General features: G+C 40.0%; 2 protein-coding genes and 1 pseudogene across 3 annotated transcripts; 1 reads left to right on the top strand and 2 right to left on the bottom strand.

Annotated features, from left to right (window-relative positions):
• The first annotated feature begins 406 nt into the window (after window positions 1–406).
• Window positions 407–2,171, top strand: LOC103441498 (probable glycosyltransferase At5g25310; annotated as a pseudogene).
• Window positions 2,172–2,405: 234 nt separating this feature from the next.
• On the bottom strand, window positions 2,406–5,626 carry LOC103441484 (ACT domain-containing protein ACR2). Its single transcript, XM_008380171.4, has 7 exons — window positions 5,488–5,626; window positions 4,953–5,024; window positions 4,693–4,859; window positions 4,481–4,548; window positions 3,529–4,272; window positions 3,153–3,257; window positions 2,406–3,023 (listed from the first exon to the last, which is right to left on the bottom strand). Exons 2-7 carry the CDS (start codon window positions 5,021–5,023, stop codon window positions 2,667–2,669), a joined length of 1,512 nt encoding a protein of 503 aa, XP_008378393.3. The 5' UTR covers window position 5,024; window positions 5,488–5,626; the 3' UTR covers window positions 2,406–2,666.
• A 1,420-nt stretch (window positions 5,627–7,046) lies between these two features.
• On the bottom strand, window positions 7,047–15,639 carry LOC103441483 (uncharacterized). Of its 2 annotated transcripts, XM_008380170.4 has the most exons (10): window positions 14,082–15,639; window positions 13,064–13,537; window positions 12,669–12,970; window positions 11,063–11,785; window positions 10,705–10,983; window positions 10,361–10,522; window positions 9,308–10,246; window positions 8,995–9,210; window positions 8,043–8,303; window positions 7,047–7,844 (listed from the first exon to the last, which is right to left on the bottom strand). In XM_008380170.4, the coding sequence occupies exons 1-10, from the start codon at window positions 15,481–15,483 to the stop codon at window positions 7,497–7,499; spliced, it is 5,106 nt and encodes a 1,701-aa protein (XP_008378392.3). In that variant the 5' UTR covers window positions 15,484–15,639; the 3' UTR covers window positions 7,047–7,496. The 2 variants fall into 2 exon arrangements, with proteins under 2 accessions (XP_008378392.3, XP_008378391.3); XM_008380169.4 differs by having other exon boundaries at window positions 12,669–13,537; window positions 14,082–15,583.
• Window positions 15,640–21,188: the final 5,549 nt, after the last annotated feature.

Below are 21,188 nucleotides of genomic sequence, written 5' to 3'. Positions count from 1 at the left end.
CACGTCAACATTTTATATTACTATTCATTTTTGTCTTATTATCTCTATAAAAAAAACAATATAAAATGTTGACGTGGCTTAACCGTGACCACACAAAACAGGAGAGCACGGAGAGGGCACCAGAAGTGGAGGGCAGACAATCCTTGTCCAGGAAATAGAGGGGAGGAGAGAGAAAAATGTTTTCCTTTAATAATTTGTTTAAATCAATTTGGATTTAATAAAGAAAATTAATAGAATTACATCTCAACCATTTAAAGTATACAAATCTAATAGCCTAGAATTGTCAAAACTTGTGTAAAAAACTTATGTGCCTATGTATATATTTGCGCACCTATAATGCCTATACATATCTATTTGTGTAGCTATATATTTTTCTTTTTTGAAAATAATTTTTGTACCTATATGTATGTATGTGTATGAAAGTTACATTTGTGGCGCCCTTGACCTAGCTCATCCTCTGAGGGACTTTGTGTCCGATTATTTGAGGGTGGTTTCTGTGAGGCACAGTTTTGGAATAGGACTCTTGGGGCGGACCACTTCATGCTCGCCTGTCGTGACTGGGTTAGTTTCTCTCTCAAGCCCTCTCTCTCTCATCTCTTCCTTTAATCGATTTGTTTTGCTTGTGTAATATGCTTTGGTGATCAGAACTTTCTTGGCATGCTTGAATATATAGTTATGGGGTAGGATGTAAAATGACGTCGTACTTTGAAGTTTCTGAGTTTGTAACTCGAAGCATGGGAAAGTTTTTAAGTGGAATGGTCATCTAATTAGTAGGGCTCTGCAATGGGGCCGAAAAGTCTTGCGCCCTTCCATATTATCATTAAAAATACTGAAACTAAATTAACCAAAATTGTTTGAAACTAAAAAAAGGGAGGAAAAAAAAAAGAAATTTGGTATACCACTCTCACATGATCATAAGTAATTATTAGTACTGTGTGAGATGCTTGAAGCTCATGTATTTAAGAATATTTATTCATACATTCAACGTCATTATTTTATTTCTCTTTCTAATATCGCTCATATAAAATAAAATAAAAAGGGGTACGTTATCTAGTGGAAAATTATTATTTACAACCAAAACTAGTCGTTATGTACATCATTATTGAAAATTGCGTCATTGAAAAGATTAAGTGCAATGAGGACTATCTTAGGTCATATAGTAACTTATGGAACGCGCTTACAACCATTGTGATATTCTGTTACAATAATAATTTGTCATATGAAGAGAAACTACACATAAAAATGTATTATTGGAAAAACGTCACATGGCGATGAATTTGTTGCATATAATTATGTCATTCTTTTATCTTAGATTGTCAATCATAGCTTTCCATTTTGATTTTGATTAATTGGGTAAAAGATAAAAAATCAAATCGAGCCAAAGATAAAAGACTTGGAGGGGGATGGGAGGGATAAAGGGTTTGCTATTGGTTCTCATGAAATGAAACTATTTTACAAGAGATTAAATGAAAATTTTCCAACTAAATTTCAGGCACCGCAGCAGGAAACCCACTCCTCTACGACACATCAATCCGAGTCCTCTGCAACGCCAACACCTCCGAAGGCTTAACCCTCAAAAGGACGTTTCCTTCCCTGAAATTACGGCAGCAAAGTCTCCTTCAAACTCATCTCACCGCCGCCGCTCCACACTCCGCCACCCTACCTGGCCTTCTTCGCCCGCGGCCTCCACGGCCCGATAAGACCAATCCTCCTGGTCCACTGGAAAAACCGCGGCAAAGACCTTCAAGTTCCCGATAAGACCCATAGGCCTCGACTACGACTCCATGATGCTCAAGTCCAAGTTTTGCCTGTGCCCTAGCGGGCATGAAGTGGCCAGCCGTAGAATTGTTGAGGCCATTAATGCCGAGTGCGTGCTGGTGATTGTATCGGAGCACTATGCGCTGCCGTTTAGCGAGGTGCTGAGGTGGGAGGTGTTTTCGGTTAAGGTTGAGGTTTCAGACATTTGGCGGCTGAAGGAGGTGCTGATGGGTGTTCAGGAGAAGTATAAGTGGCTGGTGGAGAATTTGAGGGTTGTGAGGAGACATTTTGAGTTGAACCAATCGGCTAAGAGGTTTGATGTCTTTCATATGACATTGCACTCCGTTTGGCTTTGGAGAATTAACATTGGACTTGCCGAGATAATTATCTTCTTTTGTTTATATATATGGTAATTGAGTACTGAATAACATCACATGCATATAGGTGCACGAATTAAAAGATATAGATTTTTACTTTCCTATATAAATCCGACATGTATTCAAATTTACTAATTACTTAGGGTTGTAAATAATGCTCTTAGGATATTGAAGGATAATGCTTCCCTTAGGATATGCTCAATATTCACATTTACTAGTTACAACCCTAATAAGAGCATTATCCTTCAATATCCTTCAATTATCCTTCAATAATTTGAAGGGTTGTATACAATTTTCACTATTGATAAAGAAAAAAGGTTTGTACAAACCTTTGACATAAAAAAAAAATTAAAAAATTAAAAAATAAAAAAAATTAAAAAAAAAAACTGTTTTTGTACAAACCACATATTCAACCTAAGAGCCTAGAAATAATGCTTCCCTTAACACGTAATGTATATACAATCCTTGGAAATGGCCTGAGATGGTGATTTTGTACGTATATACATCGTGTATTCAATAGTTCAACTCCTCCTATTTGATCTTGACAAACTTGTACGAAAATCGCTCAATCTGAGATTTTAGCATGTCTCCAAAATTAGAGAGAGGGGACGACCCTTTTTCAAGTGAGTTCGGTCTCATCCATGTGTCATTCTTGACTTGAAAATCTATTGGATTTTCACCCACTAATTCTCTCTTCATCGACTCGATCAAATCCATGTCTACTACTTCTTTGCCTGAAATATCCCTGACGTAGAAGGCGTTTACGGCCTTTTTTCCTTGCGTTGCTACATCTGCTCGAACAACCGCAAGTCCATTCTCCCGTAGAACCCTAGTTATATCCGAGAGCAACCCTATCCTATTGTCTGCGCATAGTTCTAGCCGAACACCCTGTTAAGTTATATACATAGAAATCAGTGCTGCTTCTAATCAGTATTACTAGCTACTATCACATAGCGCATATATATATATATATATATATATCATCTCTTATCTCGTAAATGCGAGCTCCGTACTCACCTCACAAACCCGACGCTCAATAGCAGCCTCTAAGCATTTTATTACTCTTTCCTTCTCACTTTCAGTACACAGGGCATCCCCGTCGATGTGTCGAATAAAATACTCCTATACAAAGAACATTCGTTAGTTAATTAGTCTCCATTAACATACTACATTGTGGTCAATTTACAAGTAAAAGTACGAATTCAAGTGCATAGGGTATACGAAACTATTTGAACAACATATATCGACCACAATATTGCTGATCACTTTTCTAATTGAAGTCAGACTCAACTTCTACTAATTAGGTTGGCTGTGAGGAACGCGGTTATTAGTAAATGTGGTACAAATAGCAACACTTGCTTGTAGTGCAGGAATCGTGATGATATGAATTTACCTGAAAGGAATAACCTTCTTGGGCACTAGCAGAAGCATGGAAAATTACATATTGCATGTCAGTGAGAGTGCACACAGTATCAAACATGAGCCTCGGCCGATCCTTGCACTCGATAGTCACCATTGAATACCCTTTTTCCTTACAACTCTCAATCCAAACCACTGTCTTCCGACTCTCCTCCTTACTATCCAACCCCAAGGGCGTCCTTGGCGAGCTTGCAGGCCTCAAGTGAGGCCCATCAAAGTCCCTCACAGAGAGCATGAGCTGGTGCAACCTACGGTCCACATTAGTACTCATGCTGCCTTGGTGAATATTATGATTACTATCTCCTCCTCCCATAAGCCCAGAGGTCTTCACTTCTTGTTGACAATTGGGTTCCTTCCCAAACGGGCTGAGGGCTGTGGTGGCACGGAGGACGGTGATGAGGTGGTCTTCTATGGTGGCAATGCGTCTGGGGTCGTCGATTGGAGTGTCGGTAGATGTATCAGATATTTGAGCAACACATGCCAGGCGAGCATTGTGGCTCCATGCATGCGCTTCTACTATGTTGCATTGGAGATCCGCCAGGGCAGCGGAGATCTCTGAAAACAAACCGGGCCGGTCTGTACCGGTCATTTCAATGGTAGTGTGCTCGCCAAGATTTTCACTGGTGTGTTCAATAGGGTTTTCGGGTTCGAATAAAATAGGGTTGTTGTTGGCGTAGGACTTGGCCAAGTCTGGGGGGCCTGTGGCTGTACCTATGGCCTGCATTAGTCATTTTATAACTTTCATCAAATTGATAAGCATATTTGTGTGTACTTGTGGTTCTACATAGATAAATCATCTAAGGGCCGGACTCACTGCTTAAGAGATACTCAACAATGTATTCAATAAGTATGATACAAATAGCATTAATTATTCGAAATGTGATTCATGAACAAACCAAAACAAACCAATTAACCAAATTAATTACCTGTTGAATATAGTTAAGGACATTCTGGTCTGTAACTTTGTTGCCATGTTCATCTTTCACATGAAAAACTGCAAAAGCGTGCACAAAATTAGTGATCATAACTAAGATAGTGATAAACAAATTAAAAAAAATTATACAGGGGGTTTCTATATATATATATTGAGAAATTAATTTACGGGGTTGATGGGTGATGAAGTTTGATATGTTCATACCATCCATGAACCATCCAGCATCAGAAGAAATGTAACTTTTAGTGATGGTGAGGTTCATGTCTGTCAAAACTTGCACCACTTCCAGGAGAAGCCCTTCCTTGTTCACGCTATCCACCTTTACTACTGTGCAATCTTCCATTCCTTCGTTGTCGATGCATACTTGACAACTGCGGAAATTAATTACCGAGAGATCACTTGACGATCAAGAAGTCTTGTATGTGAATGCAATTAGTGATCAAATTAATTAAGAGATTACTTACGCAGGGCCATATATCCTCTCTGGGAGATTATCAAAGTCAGGATCAAAGTAAGGCCAACAAACTTTCTTCATGCTGCACATATGAGAGAGAGAGAGAGAGAGAGAGAGTCAAAACATGAGGGACCAATAATTGGTCAAAGAATTTTCAATAAGGGTTTGAACTTTGAGGCTGTGAACTATTCATGGTTATAGCGCACCACAAATATTAGCCAAACAGATCAACAGATGCTTAAATAAGAAGGTCAATAAAAGTTAGAGCCAAACTACAAAAACTTTCACGATAATTAATGCAACAATTTCGGCCAAACTTAAGAACAAAAATTGGGACGATATCCAATGCTCCAGTAAATCCTCCATGCTAACTATACTTTTTTTTTTTTGGCCTAGAAAAACTAATAACATTTCTTTTTTGTTGCAAATGACGGTATCGAACACTGTATCTCTAGCCTATTTCTACTCCATGCATCCTCTAAACTAATAACTATTAAATATTGAAGAAAAAACTAAAAGGTCCAAGTGAGGTAACAGCAGCTTACACAGGTAATCAAGCAATAGTGGAACAACAAGCGAAGCTTAGCTGATGACCAATTAACCAGAAAAATATTGGGAATGCTAAAAGAGAGAGAGAGAGAGAGAGAGAGAAAGAGAGAAAGAGAGGGAGAGAAAGGGAGATAATTAAAGAGAGAATTTCTGGTTCCTAGTTGCTGGCTGGCGATTAATATTTTGGGGTTGTGGATGATTAGCTTAAATAGGTTGGAAAACTGATGACCGATTCGTGTGGAAGAGATGAGTTCGAAGAAAAATCTATATAGAAAAGATTAGGACACGTACAAAAGTCAAATGAGATTTATCAAGTTATGTTTGTTTTGATTGTTTCTTCTTCCCAGTTATCGTATATATATATATAGACCTAGCTAGTTAACCTCCATGCACATATTTTCCACGTTCGTGTATCCCTTCTTTCACATACATGGAAACCCTCATGCAAATAACTCACACACGTCACCAAAACACGTCAACGAAACATGTCACCAAAATACCAAATCACGTTGCAAGAATCACTCTTCCTTTTGATAAACTTCAAACTATGGATAATACTACATGCATTAACTATATCCCAACTATGTGACACATAATTATTGTTATTTATTGATATTGAATATATGAGGTTCACATGCAGTAGGTGCAAATATAGCCGACACACGTCACCATACTATGTTGCAAGAATCACTCAATTTGTTTTTTTTTTTTATAAACTCCAAACTGCCTCATTATCGGATAATATAACGTTCATCAACTATTATCTTAACTGAATATGACACGTAACATGATAATTACTTGTAAATATATCAAGTATCAACCCTAGGCCTATAGCTTAAACATAGTAGTACAAATTTGTGAAGAATATGTCCATAATTCAAATTGAGATAGACCGTTGACTTTTTGCAAAAGATTAGGATGTAAGGTGTGTTGCAGAATATTGCACTAAAGCACTTTTAATTGATAATGTCTTTGACAAAAGCACTTTTAACCAAAGCCTTAACCAGCTGGAATTAACCAAAATTTCCGATTAATTATATATATGTTTATCTCTATTTGCATCATGGAAAGTTTAACTTGTCTACCTTTTAATCATTACCCTCGCGGTACGCTAGCAATCTAGTCAAAGATAATGCAATCCAATCCATCTGATCTGTTGGTTATCGATCCATCCGGTTGAGTCATACCTTAGCCGTTGATTAGTGGCGATAATATATTAATATATTAGACCTAAGTCTCTCATTTGAACATAGCCTAAAATTACTTCAAAAGAATCTTCCCGACTATTTCTGGAAGAGTAGTACTATTTGAATACATGGTACTGACCACTTGAAAAGACTAAATTTTGTAAACTAAATAGTATGAAAATTAATGATTAAATTACTACTTAAGTATTGATTAACGTACTTATTTGTTATCGGTGACACATTATTTAATTTACAAATTTAATTTATCTAGCATTACTCTCTTCCTAATGAAGATAGACCCCGTTGATGCATGTTAGACATTAGGACATGGTCTGGTTCGGTTTGCCTTATCAAAGTGATCAGCAACATAATCAGTAAATATGTCATGTCGCTATTCTAGCAAAAAGGCTTTATGAAGCGGTCGATAAACCAGTTGATTTGCCTCTGTAACACAACAGAAGAACTACATCACACCCAACAAATTTAAATAAACCGAACACCGGAATAACAAAAAATTTAAATGAATAAAAAGCCTATAATTGACTTCAAGGGAACAAAAAGGGGGCAAATGAGTATTGGCATTTGCAACTGTTACTTCTATTGGACTCTCTTCCTCACATTTTCTTAAACCCTAAACCTAACTTTCATCATCTTATTCCTTTTTCCTTCTCCTTTCTCTTTTCAACTCGGTTCCGACAGTTCCAACAGCCAAAATGCCAACAAACCGATGCAAAAAATAGCAATTTCACCCCATTCCGTTGGGCGAACCAATGCCGACATTGGAACAAAACAGAGCTGTGAGTCTATGACCCAACCATCTACGAATGGTGGAACCAGGGTCCAACATTACCATTCACATGCCCATTGCTGTGGATTCCGACACCATTTGGGATCAGAGGACGAGGCAATCCTACGGCCATCTGGGGTGGTGTTGAAGGATATAACCCATGACCGTGTTGGAGGGCGTGAGGGCTCACAAGGGGACTGCCGGCTGGACTGCCTTTACGCTGCTGCTGAAGGGTATGGATCTGCCTGAGGCCTTCTTCATGGATGCTTGAAAGTGTCTCCAACTCCTTCATTGATAGAGCTTCCAAACCAGCCCCATACAGAGGAGCATGCCGTGACATTTCTTCCTGAAGTGAAGCCTCGAGGGTGTGAATATATTGCTACAGAAGATATGGAGAAGCATTAATAAGAGCGATATTATCCTGAATATTAGATAAATCAAAATATGAAGCTAAATTCAATAAGCACCAAAGCTAGCTGCTTCTGGTGATATACAAATAATTAGAAGACCGGGAAGATTATGGTGACTCAAAATGAACAAAGGAAAAATAGAGCGTTTGCTATTTTGAGGCAAAAACCTGGCAGGCCTGTAATTTTGATTCCATCCCATCAATATACGCCTCACACCGAGCAACCTGCTCTTCCTTCGCCCGTTTCTCTCCTTCTGTTTGCTCCACTGTTTGTTTCAATCGCCGTACTTCATCCTCAAGAGACTGTCGAACTTCCTCTCGGGTTACATTCTCTGTGGCATACCGTTTAAGTTCTTCATCAAATCTTTTACGTGCACCTTCAGTGCTTTTCAACCTTTCAGCAAGAGCATTTTTCTCCTTCACCAATTTCTGTCACATTCATCCATTGTAGTTAGAAAAAGGTATGTCTTAGTAGAAAAAGCACGACAAAAACATCAAATGAAGAAATAATAAAAAACAAGGATCAAATAATTATGCCTACTAATACTTTCTGCGAGTTCAAAATGAATGAATACTCAAAAGACTTTCGCATGAAAATCATTTAAACATGCAGCTTCTGTAGACGAGATACTGAATCCAAGTTCATATTACCAAAACATGCTCCAGACATAGGAAGGCAAAATCCCTATTGCACAATCCAAAATCACAATTCATAACACGATGTCAACTGAATATTTCAAAACTCAAATGGCATGCACACAAAAATTGAGCGCATATCATAATATATATATATATATATATATGCTTAAATATAAAGAAAAACTAATGAAAAGGGTTTGAAAACTTTGAGTTTTAATGTTAAGGACAAAATAAAGGGTAAAGTGAATAGTACCATGTTTGACTTTTTAGTGTAAAAATGTGGTTTTTCGTTAAAATGAACAGTACCATGGCTTTTCGTTAAAACTCCCAAAATATAAAAAGCTAAAACCAATTTTTGATGCATCAAAAACCTGATATGAGAAAGAGCCTTTTGAGAAACTATCAAATACATAAGAACACCAGCTTAGATAAAAGGTGTGAGCTCATTTGAGATGACAAGAAAGAAAAGCAAATTTGACACCTTCAATTCATCACGTTTTCGGGACTTCAATTGAGAGAGTTGTGTCTCTGCATCATGAAGACGATCCTGAAGCACTTTCCTCTCTGTAGTGAGCTTTCTGATTTCATCATCTCGCTCGGAGCGGTACCACTCAAGCTGACTCTCAACTTCTTGTATTTGTTCGGATAGTTCCTTCTTTTCTCGAGCAAAGCGGTCAATCTCAGCCTTCATTTCAGACTGCCACATCATGACATGCATCAATTCTAATATTCTCCGAAAAGAATAAACAAGATGCAATAATCGTAGCCATATCACCAGTTAAGACGACAAGTACCTTAAGACGAGTGTTAGTAGCTTCAGAGTCACTTAGTTTTTGCGATAGAACAGCTTTTTCTTTAACCATAGTAGCATTTTCGGCTTTCCTTTCTTCACGCATGCAAATTATTTCATCTTCACTGGCACATAACTGGTGCCACAGAGCAGCACGATCAACGTTTGCAAGCTCAGCAACCTCCCGCATCATACTCAAAACTGGTCTGATAATTTCTTGTTCTTCAGAAGCCAAGGTCACCAAGATATCCAAATCTAGATCAACTTCACGGCTACTATCTGTAGTGCTAGTGGCTTGATCTACAAGTCTCTTTAGCATTCTCCCTCGATAAGTCTTGTCAGCATACCATTTAAATAATAACGTATACAGCATCTTCACAAATCCCTTAATACACGGATCTCTAGAGAGGGCCAATGTTTCAGCAAGACCAAGAACGGATGTAAAATCGTCTCGTTGGACTCTCAGCTGTTCATTGGCATCTTCCTCTGCTGCAACATCAGTCTGCTGAAAATTATCCCCAACAAATCTAGCATCAAGATTCAATCTTTGAGCAAGGCGCCTTTCCAAAACCATGGCCACAGAATGAGCCACAATGGCACCACGAGCTACAGCTCTCTCAAATGTTTGAGAGGCTTCAACAGCCAGACAAGGTATGGATAACATCTCAATCAAGATGTAAATGTCAGAAAAGTGACGACTCGCGTGGAAAGTCTGCTTATCCACCAAATGAAACCGTTCAGAAATTGGTCCATGTTCACCAAACAAGAAAAGACCAGAATACAATGTCGAGCAAGTGTCACCAAAATCATCGTCACAATCAATATCTCTCAGTATGGTTTCAGCAACATCTCCCCAGCTATTTACAGTTCTACTCAAAAATTCAAGAACACAAGGAGAAACGTCGGCACCCAAATTCCTTAGCCTAACACGAACCGATCTGACCTATAATAGAGAATAATGATGATTACAAATGTGAAGAGAAAGGAATGCCAAAAGTAATACAATAATATAAGTGGGCTTTTTAATTTTGAATTAAGAATTACAGCATACGCATACCGCTTCAGGCAGGTGTTGGCACTGGGATGCTGCTTTAAATATAAAATCTATGGTTGCAGCAAGAGGCTCATCATTTGAATCTGGCAAAAACTCAAGAGATTGAGATAAAACTCGTTCCCACACTACACTGCCACAGTCCAGTTGACTAAGAGCACCAAAAACCTGAGAAACAAGATAAGATACCTTAACAGAAGAACAACGTCGCAATAGGCTAAGCTGTGCAAAGTTGCACATGCTAGCTAGATTCCATAGTATATGTAAGATGCTCTGTTTTAAAGAGATATAAATACACATCTGGGGAAAGCAAATTATCTTTGAACGACAAAAAGTAAATAAATCTTAACAGGTGTCCGCAAAGCAGGTTCTGCATCTGGTTTTTGAAGTCGTTCTATAAGTGCAAAAGCAGCAAGTGGATGCTCTGAGTGCTCAACCAACTTGGGCACCAAAGCAACAAGATCGGGCTGCAGATGCTTCGGCGCTTTATCCAGTACAAGAGCGATCTTTTGTGCAGACTGAGGCCGACGTCTTGGTTCAGGACATCCTTGTGGAACAGCTCCATCTAGAGCTCTCAATGAGTTTACAATCAATCCTAAGAGCTCCTCTGATTGCTCAGGCCACTTAGTCTACAATTCAATTTGTTAAAACAGGTCAATACTATCACTTAAGCTACATATTAAATACTAGAGCAACAATGTACTGTACCTTTGAGCGAAGGGTGACATTTTCTGACACCCCGGCAGATGTTTCTGGAAGAGAAATTGGTTTCCCAGGAAGAGTTTTTCCAGGTACACCAATCCCATTCACGTCAGAGCTCTGAACAGCCGAAGTGCTGCTGCTAGTTTCATCAGCGCTAGTATCCAATCTTTCACACACAGGACAATCCGAAGATTCTGTAGCTCCATTTTCTCTATCAGATTGCAGCGGACTAGCAGCTCCGCTTCCATCTGGAGACTTTGAGTTTGCATCAGACAAGTCACCATTAGAAGTCCCTTCTGTAGGTTGGCAACACTCAACCATAATGTCCAGAAGTAAATCAATGATCGCCTGCTGCAGAACTTTGACTCCCATTAGCAAATTCATCAAACTAGGGGAAGATTCATCATTCTTTATGACCTTCATTCCATCGCCGCTACTAGAAAGCTTGGTTGGAAGAAGCAGGCGTTTTACTTTAGCAGGGTCATCAAGATAAACACGGAGCCCAGTCAGAAAACCAGCAATAGCACCAGCATCCATCAGAAGCTTTTCTCGTAGAGTGACCTGTGGCTGTGAAGGATTATCTCCGTATGTGAGGTGAAATCCAGCTCTAGAAAGTAGGTTTCTAAAGATATCTTCTTCATCACCACCAACTCCTTCACTATCTTCAGAATCAACTAGCTCATCAGGATCTGTTGTTAATGCATCCTGATCATCATCCAAAGCAAAAACCTGACAGGCAAAATGCATATCAATAGGCAACCACTATGAAAGCATAGAAGGGAAAACCACTCTTAGTCAAATTCAGTGTTCTAAAAAATGAGCCTTGAGACACGCCTAGGCAGCCTTTGAGGCAGGGTGGTGAGGAAAACACCTCTGCCCAGGGGGAGTAGGCTTCAACTCGCGCAGGCCTGGTCAAGGCGCACGTCAGCTGGGGCTTTTTTTTTTCTTTTTTCTTTTTTTTTAAGGTTAGGGTTTCCCACCTACAGAGAAGAAATTTTTTACTTGACTGTTGATTATTCTTCTATAATGTTTGATTTCAACTCTATTGTTGATTATATTATATATATATATATATATATATATAACATATATTAATAATTTAACGTCCCGTAAGGCTTCGCCTCACACCTCAAGGCTTTCGCCTAGGCGGGGCTATCCACGAAACGCCTTGGCTTCATCTTCACATTTTAAAACATTGGACAAACTCATTGCTACAGTGGCAAGTTGAAACGTATAGACTGCTTGAAGTTAAACAGAAATTTTATTGCTCAAGGCAGACAGAGACAATAACAGTTAAAAATAAATAATGTACCCTTGTTCTAAATTAAATGTTACACATTTCTATTATTTATTGTTTTTCTTCAAAAAAAATTAAATGTTACACAGACAGATGACGTAGGCAAACTGACATCGTATATCTCAAACAATGTTAGCAAAGAAGAGTAAAAATTAAAGAACCACAAAATACTTCCCAGAAAATTATAAATTCCTTATCATAAGCTCAAGATGGGTGAGCATTAAGAATCAAGAAACTTGAACATCAGATAGACAATATAAATACAACCATGATTAGCAGGCAGAGTGTAACTGAAACAGGCATGTAAACACTAACCTCTAGATCTGAAAACTCAAACCAAGGACAGCAGTCCAATATTTCGCAGACAAAAACAACAGTATCACGAACAAGAAACCCTGCATCTGCTTCCAACATATCTGACACCTTCATGAATTGCAAAACAGAATTGTTCCAAGTCTTTGTACATATAGATGATTCCTTCCACACAGTTTTAGCAGGGTTCTTTTGATTCACAACAGCCATCCTGTATCTAACCCAAAAGTTTTTATCCAGATCACTACCAACTGACTGGTCACTCTCCAAATAAATACATATGGTGTCAAAGGACTCGTATACACCTGCATCAAGGAAAACACATGTCAGTAAGATTATGAAATGCAAACAAATGCGACCACCCTTTTTAGTGGAGAAAATGTGTGACTGCTGCTTACCAATTCGAATTTCACATCCACCAGCTTGGAAGAATTTGCTAAAGATTTTTCTAGTCTCCATTATTTCCTTAAAAGACAGGAAGTTCTCCACCTTCCATGTGAAGGAACTTCTTCTCCCATTCTTATCAATCTGCAAACCGGCATCGCTTGACACATTATCCTGATCAGTAAACTCCTGCATTATTGATGTCTCCTTCAATATAAGGACCTCCGCGGAGAATACAACAGTGTCCTGAACTAGAAACCCTGAATCTTGATCAAATAGACTAGTAAGCGTCACAAATTCACGCCAGCCCCAGTCCTTTGCAGCTTTGGAGTAGCGGTTCTGAGACTCCTTTGTGACAGACTTCTCCTCCATCCTCTGGTTAACAACCGACAAACGATGGCTCACAAAACAACTCCAGTCACTGGAAGTATTCCGTGAATCAGTAACTTCAAGAAACACTGAAAGGTGGCATGGTGGCTGAGACTGCCCTGATACCACCAAAGATATGGAAAATTTTCATCAGTTCACTCTCTAAAACACAAGCTGAATAGTTGTTATGTTGTCTAACACATTTATAAAACTGTATCATTCCACCATATGGAATTTCAAACTGTTCATGACATACACAATCCTAGGAAAAAATGAGCACGCCTAAGCATAGCTCAAGTAACATCGAGCACGAAGAGCAGATTATAAACAATATATGCAAATCATGGTGGCTTACGCTAACTTGGCTGCATTCATACATACCATATTTGCAGTGGCCCATGATGCCAAGTAACTACAGATGCAGCTCCCCTACGTTCCCCTGCGTTCAAGTGCTGGGATTGTAGGGAAGGACATGTAAAACCATTTTCAAATAGGATGATAAAGGTACAACTAGTCCTCAAATATCTGTATGAGAATGGTGTATCGCAAGGTTTCATAGCTTTGTAACACATTAAATTCACAAAAGAAAGAGTTATTGATGGTGACAACCGATTATTGCGAATAAAACAACAGAGAATCCTCTTGTGCAATAATGAAGCATACCTCGGGGATAAACTATGAGTCGACAGTCTCGATTTCCAATCTGAAACCTCCTGCTCTTGATGCAGAGACCTGTTATCTTCCTCTTCTTTAAAAGATCCTTCAACCTAGTGAAGTTTTCAATCCTCCAATTGAATTTCCCAATGTGACCATCCAACTTCCTTGCCCCACTACCACTCCTCCCAGTAATTAATCCTCCATTCTTCGAAAAGCTACTAAATTCCTTTATCACATGAAATGATGTACTAAACACTGCAGTATCATCCAATAAAAACCCCGACTCAGTCCCAACAAAATCCGACATCTTCATATAATCATTCCACCCCAAACTAGTGTTATCCCCACTCTTATTATCGGCAGCAAATCTCCCATACGAGTCCCTATGCATGTGATTAGTCGCAGGCTTTTGGTTCAACACCGACATTCGAAACAAACACCAACAACTCCTATCAGACAACACAACCGTCTTGTCCGTGTCCTTGCTCTCCAAACACATTGACAAATACTCCACGCCGTTCACCGAGCTCTGGTACACACTAATCCTCAAATTACACTCTCCAGCAGGAAACACCGGGCTCATTATCTTCTGATTCTTAACCATCTCCTTAAACAAACTAAAGTTATGAACTTTCCATGTGAACTTGCCACTCAACACATCGGAAACCGGCCCGGCCACGGCGGAACCAGACATCATCGAGCCGGCGGACGATTGGAGCTCATTGTTATTGTTATTACTATCTCGCGTAAAATTAACGGACTCATTCAATATCAAGATATCGGCGGTAATCAAAACGGAGTCCGTATTGAACAAATAACCTAATTTCGATTCAAAGACAGTTGAAGAAGGCGTAAAATCGCACCAACCGTGAGATTTCTTCTTGCTCGAGAACCGATGCCAAGAATCGCGATGAATGGTCTTGGAATCGTCGGCGAGGTTAACGATGGCGAGCCGGTAACTCGCGAAGCAGTCCCATTTGGACGACGACGTGCCCCGCGGGTCCATGATTTGGAGGTATATCGAGATGTACCCCGGCAGCGCCTGTGAGTCACCCTTAGGGTATATTAGCAACCGGCAATCGTATCCCCCTACCTCGAAGTAATTGCTCCACAGTGCCCTAGCCTTGATTCTCGGAAAGTTCTGGACCGTCCATCGGCAGACCGCAGAGTACTCGCCCCGCCGATCGACGGTCACGCTCTCTTGTGCCCCGCTGCCGTCCCTGGACCCCACAGCGAGGTCCTCCTGTGCCGCCGCAGGTATCGACGAAAGCTTTTCGGAGGCTCCCGAATTCGGCGATGAGGTGGCGGGCAGCGAATGGTCGGCTGCAGTGGATACGGCGGAGGAGGAGGAGGACGACGATACCGCCTCAGACGATGATGAGCTCTGCTGCTGCTGCTGCTGCTTCATTAGGGGTTTCGTTTCGTTTCGTTTCGTTCGCGTTTCTCTTCTCCTCTCTCTCTCTCTCTCTCTATCTTTCTCTCTCCTCACTCTCTGGTTTTTATATTCAATTTTTTATTTTTTATCAATTTTTTGGGAGAACAAAGAAGTAGATGAACGGAGGGCATTTTGGACAACAAGCGGTGCATCGTAGTTAACCTGCGCCGTCGCTCTGCCTTCCCTTTCCTTTTTTTTTATTTTTTATGTACTAGCCACACATTCCTTTTTACTTCTCACATGCCTCTTGTTAATTTTTGTCATTTGATCGTCTTCAATTCATCTGATCCGATGGTCGAAAATTAAAACGGTGTATAAGAAGTAAAAAATTGTGTGTGGATATCACACCTTTTTTTTTTTATCTTTTTTCCTAATTTTGCGTCTTTAAGGTTTGGCTAGTTCTGATCGTCTACATCCAGGTGTTATTTCGCTACGTGTAAGGCCGTTGATCTGATGATGTATTTGCACGTGCGATGGGGCCCACGTGGGCAGTAGGTCCAATCAGGGGTTATTACAGCACGTGCTGCGGAAGATCCGCTACGGCCATAGCCGTTTTGTTCCTGCTGCTCTAGGGCAGTCATCAGTTCTAAAAACTCTTTTTTTTTTAGGTGTGATATTCACACACCATAAATTAACAAAGGGTATATGAAAAGTAAAATAGAATGTGTGGATAGCATATCTTTTTTTTTTTTTGGGAAAAAAGTAATTTCATTACCAACGGGAAAGGGATCATTTCCAGATCGCTTCCACCAAATCCTACCAATCAACAAATTTGGGCATTGAAATTTAATCCAACAGCTAAAAACATAGAGCTCCTTTAAAAATTGGCTAAATTGGATTAATAGCCCCCGTGGTAAAAAAATTCGGATTTAAACCCTCGCGGTGAACTCCGTTAGAATTTAAGCCCAAAATTAACATCTTTCTCGTCCGTCTCTTAACCCATTCAACCTTTGTTTATACCATATTTAGGGCCTCGTATTTAGATCTTGTACAAATATTTGAGGAACTTAAATGTAATTATGTGATAAAGGAATGGGCAAATATGTAATAAGTGAGGAGTCCTTATTCTATAAAAAGACCCCTCACCCTCACAATTAGGGGAGGCCATTTATGGAGCCTTCTCACCCCTCTCATTCCCTCTCAAAGCTCTCACTCTCATAACTCTCTCTCCCTCACTTCTCAGAGAAATACAATACAATCAGTGTGGACGTAGCCCAAACCTTGGGGTGAACCACGATACATCTTGTGTTGTTTACATTTCTGCAGATTCACAGTCGGATTTACGTTGTTCCAAGACCTCCGGTTTTGTGCATCAACATTTAGCACCGTCTGTGGGAAACGACACGAAAAGCTATGTCGGTTCTCTTTTATTTTTTTCACATCTACCGTGAATCTGCAGAAACTCAAGAAATAAAACATGGGTTCTCCTGCAGTGTTTGTGCAGCTCTCAGTCCTATTGAGCTGCTTCACTGTCTTCGGTAATGCAATTACCACTTTACCTGCCATTCTTGCACACCACACAGAGCTATCCCAATCGGGGATATCCAAATCAGGGTTCGGACTATCCTAATTGGGAATATCCTAACCAGATTAACCAGAGTCAGAGCTACCCACAACGCGAAAACTCGAATCAGTGGAGTTCGGCTCAAGGGGCAAGGAAAGGGCACTCATCAGTATCAAAACCCTAACCCCCAAAATCTACACTCGTGCAATCTCTCTCGCTCTCTGAAGTCATGGACCGCAGTTTCACGGCCAAGGATATCAGACAAGCCCAACCGAACTCCTGTTTAGGATCCCGACTCGTATCCCTTCGTATGGCTTCAGCACATAACTGCCGCAGTTCCGAGGTGAGAAGAAAGAAAAAGGGAATGTTGAATGTTTTCCGTCAACTAGAACTTGAAAAAAAAAAAAAGCTTGTTGAAGACTCCCTGAGTCTGACTTAACCCAATACTTCAGCTTCAAAGAAGAAGGAATCTGCTCTGCTCGAGATATTAGATCCCTACTTCAAGAAATCAAGCAGCTCCCCACTCTCAATGGCCTCTTCCGCTCGACCCGCTTCAGGCCGGGGCTGAAACTGGACGAAATTGTGTCCTCGTCGTCATTCACGTGAACGTCGAACTTCACGATGTCGTCCGCTACGAACTTGAAGCCCTGAATCGCCAACACCTCCTCTTCCGCCCCCTTTTCCGCCTTGGTCCTAGACTTATTTGGCCGCGGCACGATCATGCTGATAACCGAGTCCAGAGTGAACGAGAACTCACTGAGTTCGACGACCCTGTTTGGAGTAGTCTCGACGGTTGCCGATTCGCCGGAATTCCCTGTGATTTCACTCATCTTTGATCCGCCGTTTATTCCTAGCCCTCCGATGAGAATGTCTCGCCTTGCAAATTGTGGTTTGTTCGATGACGCTTTGGATGCAAAGCAAGGATTGGGATTTCGAATGAAGGAAATTTGGGAGTGGGTTTTGGAAATGGGAGAGATTGAAGAAGTGGGTAGGCTAGGAATTGGTGTAGAATGCAAGGGCATTGAGAAAGAAGCCATGGATGATAGCTCGGTGATAACAGCATCTCGGTCCGGCGTTCTCCATGGATGTCGTTGTTCTTTTCCAATACCTACTTTAGTACATGGTGCACATGCATGATAGCTTAGAGACATAAAGAGAGGAAAGTGAAAAGAAAAAGCAAAAGCAAATCTGCTTCTGCTGTTCCACAGGCTCGCAAAGCATCCTTGGTTATGTTTTTGGAGATACGCGGGGGAAAGAGAAAAGCAGAAAAGAGGTGAGCCCTATTAGGAGCGGGGAGATCAAGAAAAGTAGCAGTGGAAAACAAAGCAGAAAAGAGAAAGCAAAAAAGCAAAAGAGAAAGCAAAAGCAAAGAATAAACACCCCACCAGAATGATGTGATTTGCTTTTCTTGTTTTTGTATAATGTAATTTATTTTTCCTATCTTTCGGAAACATCTGTATAAACCCCATCAAAGGGTAAAAAAAACAAAAAGGCAAAGCCCATTTATTATGGAGGGCGAAGGCCCATAAGCCCAAAATAGCACCAACCAGGTGATCAAAAGTACGCCCAGTACTCCAAAATTATTCGACAACCTGCCACTATTACCACCAACCAGGTGATGAAATGTACAACCCGTACTCTCCTTCATGCCACCAACCAGGTGATCAAAAGTACGTCCAATACTCCAAATTATACATGAGCATTACTCATGTCATTTATACATAAACATTTATGAGCATCACTCATGACAATCATACATAAACATTCATGACCATCATTCATGACCATCACTCATGTTAACATTCATAAGCATCACGCATGACAACATCCATGAGCATCACTCATGTCAATCAACATAAACATTCATGAGCATCACTCATGTCAATCAACATAAACATTCATGAGCATCACTCATGTCAATCAGCTTCAAAAGCTTTATTCACAGAGCTCTAGCTTCAAAAGCTTCATTTACAGAGCTCTAGCTTCAAAAACTTCATTTATAAAAGCTCCAGCTTCGAAAGCTTCATTTACAGAGCTCTAGCTTCAAAGCTTCACTTGCAAAGCTTCACCTACAAAGCTTCAATACAGGGTATACAAATACCGCATTTAAACAATTGCCACTTCGGTCCATACATGGATTCAATTTGAAGTCTCCAGCCAACAAACTCTATTGACCGAAGACTTGGGGACTACATTATGTACCATACATTGGGCCTCAACTGGGCCTCATGAAAAATACTTGGGGGACTTAGCCCATCACTTGTGTCTTGAGGAGCGAGCCTTTATTCTATAAAAGGGACTCCCTCACCTTCATTAGAGAGCAACGCCGCCAGCTGAGCAACCACCTCGCCGCAAGCATCAACTCTTAGCCCATCACTTATGTATTGAGGAGCGAGCCCTTATTCTATAAAAGGGACTCCCTCACCTTTAACGCCACAAGCCGAGCCAACCAAGGCAACATAAGCCACGAGCCAAGCAGCCTCACAGCATGTGCTACTTCTAATTAAGCATCATATCAGATTGAGCATTGCTTCATATTGAGCATCAGTTTAAGACAACATCTAGTTACTTCGGCCCACACATGGACTGAATTTCAAGTCTCCAGCCACAAAACTCTCTTGACTAAAGACTTGGGGGACTACTGTTTATACCATATTTAGGGCCTCGTATTTAGATCTCGTACAAATACTTGAGAGACTTAAATGTAATTATGTGATAAAGGAATGGGCAAATATGTAATAAGTGATGAGCCATTATTCTATAAAAAGACTCCTCACCCTCACAATTAGGGGAGGCCATTTCTGGAGCCTTCTCATCCTCTCATCCCCTCTCAAAGCTCTCACTCTCAGAACTCTCTCCCCCTCACTTCTCAGAGAAATACAATACAATCTGTGTGGACGTAGCCCAAATCTTGGGGTGAACCACGATACATCTTGTGTTATTTACATTTCTGTAGATTCACGGTTAGATTTACGTTGTTCCAAGACCTCCGGTTTTGTGCATCAACAACCTTCATAACCAAAAGAGAAAAAAACTCATTCATCCAAGGCTATGAATTCGTTGAACCATGCTACGATTCCATTCAAATACTGAAAAACGAAATATTGGTTGTGAAAACTAACTTACAGATTGAGGATGGTGTGGTTGGAGCCTCTCTCCAGTAAAAGAACCTTCAGGATTTGTAAAAATAAGAAAGAACCACAATTTTGGGTGGTAAATATAAACTTACTCAAACTTTACAAAATCTAAAGGTTAATAAATTACAAGGGATTGGAGCCAAAAGCTTGAAACTTCACAACCCATATCAAATCTCAGCCGCAGATGCCACCTGAGCGTGAAAGGAAGCTCATTTTTCTGGTTTTACCGTAAAGAAAGCTCCTTTTTTTTTCTTTTGGGTATCCTACTTAGAGAAAGAGCTGAAATTTAAAAACTTGCTCGGATTGAATTAACCCAGAGAACACAAAAAGTGATACTGCTTTGGACCAGAAAATTTAAAATCCAATGAAATCTTTGGGGGAAGGGTGAGATTGTTAATTTTGGGTTAACGGAGAGTTCACATAAATGTTAATTTTGGACTTAAATCCTAACGAAGTTCACCACGAGGGTTTAAATCTGAATTTTTTCACCACGGGGACTATCTTCCGATTACCCTCTCACCACGGAGACCATTAATCCAATTAGTCTTAAAAATTATAATAACTTTAACCGTTGAATCAAATTTCAAAGACCCGAATTTATTGATTGGTAGGAATTGGTGGAAAGGATCTTGAGAGGATCCCTTTCCTTACCAACACATCAAATATACAAGGAGGATGGCAAAAAACATGATAAGCATAAAAGAAAAAAGAAAAAGAAAACTAACGAAAAGTCTAAAAAAACTTTAGTTTTAATGAAATATGACAAATAAAGGTGTAGTGAATAGTACCAAGGAAAGGTAAAAATGTGGTTTTTCGTTGAAAGTGAACAGTACCGGAAGTGTTAATAAAACTTCCTAAGAGAAATGGATCTCCAACAAAACAAAGTAAAAGCCTAAAACAGACACTTGAGCCCAACAAAACAACCAAAACAAACCCTAACAATCTGCACACAGCACCGTCGTCAATGCACTGTAGTCTTTTTTGAATGAGATTAAAATTTCAAAGCATATTAAAAGTACCAAAACCATAACACATTA

This window comes from Malus domestica, chromosome 08 (assembly GCF_042453785.1).
Source record: "Malus domestica chromosome 08, GDT2T_hap1".
NCBI lineage: Eukaryota > Viridiplantae > Streptophyta > Magnoliopsida > Rosales > Rosaceae > Malus > Malus domestica.
The sequence above is the reverse complement of the archived record's forward strand: the minus strand, read 5'-3'. Positions and strand labels throughout refer to the sequence as shown.

Excerpts from the sequence above, each read along its gene's own strand:
- LOC103441484 (XM_008380171.4), bottom strand. The coding sequence starts at position 5,023 with ATGAAGAAAGTTTGTTGGCCTTACTTTGATCCTGACTTTGATAATCTC. Across the intron at positions 3,258-3,528 it reads AAGAAGGTTATTCCTTTCAG|GAGTATTTTATTCGACACAT; the intron begins GTAAATTCATAT and ends TTCTTTGTATAG. Across the intron at positions 3,024-3,152 it reads TTGAGCGTCGGGTTTGTGAG|GGTGTTCGGCTAGAACTATG; the intron begins GTGAGTACGGAG and ends ATAACTTAACAG.
- LOC103441483 (XM_008380169.4), bottom strand. The coding sequence starts at position 15,483 with ATGAAGCAGCAGCAGCAGCAGCAGAGCTCATCATCGTCTGAGGCGGTA. Across the intron at positions 9,211-9,307 it reads CTACTAACACTCGTCTTAAG|TCTGAAATGAAGGCTGAGAT; the intron begins GTACTTGTCGTC and ends ATGATGTGGCAG. Across the intron at positions 7,845-8,042 it reads CAAAATTACAGGCCTGCCAG|CAATATATTCACACCCTCGA; the intron begins GTTTTTGCCTCA and ends TATCTTCTGTAG.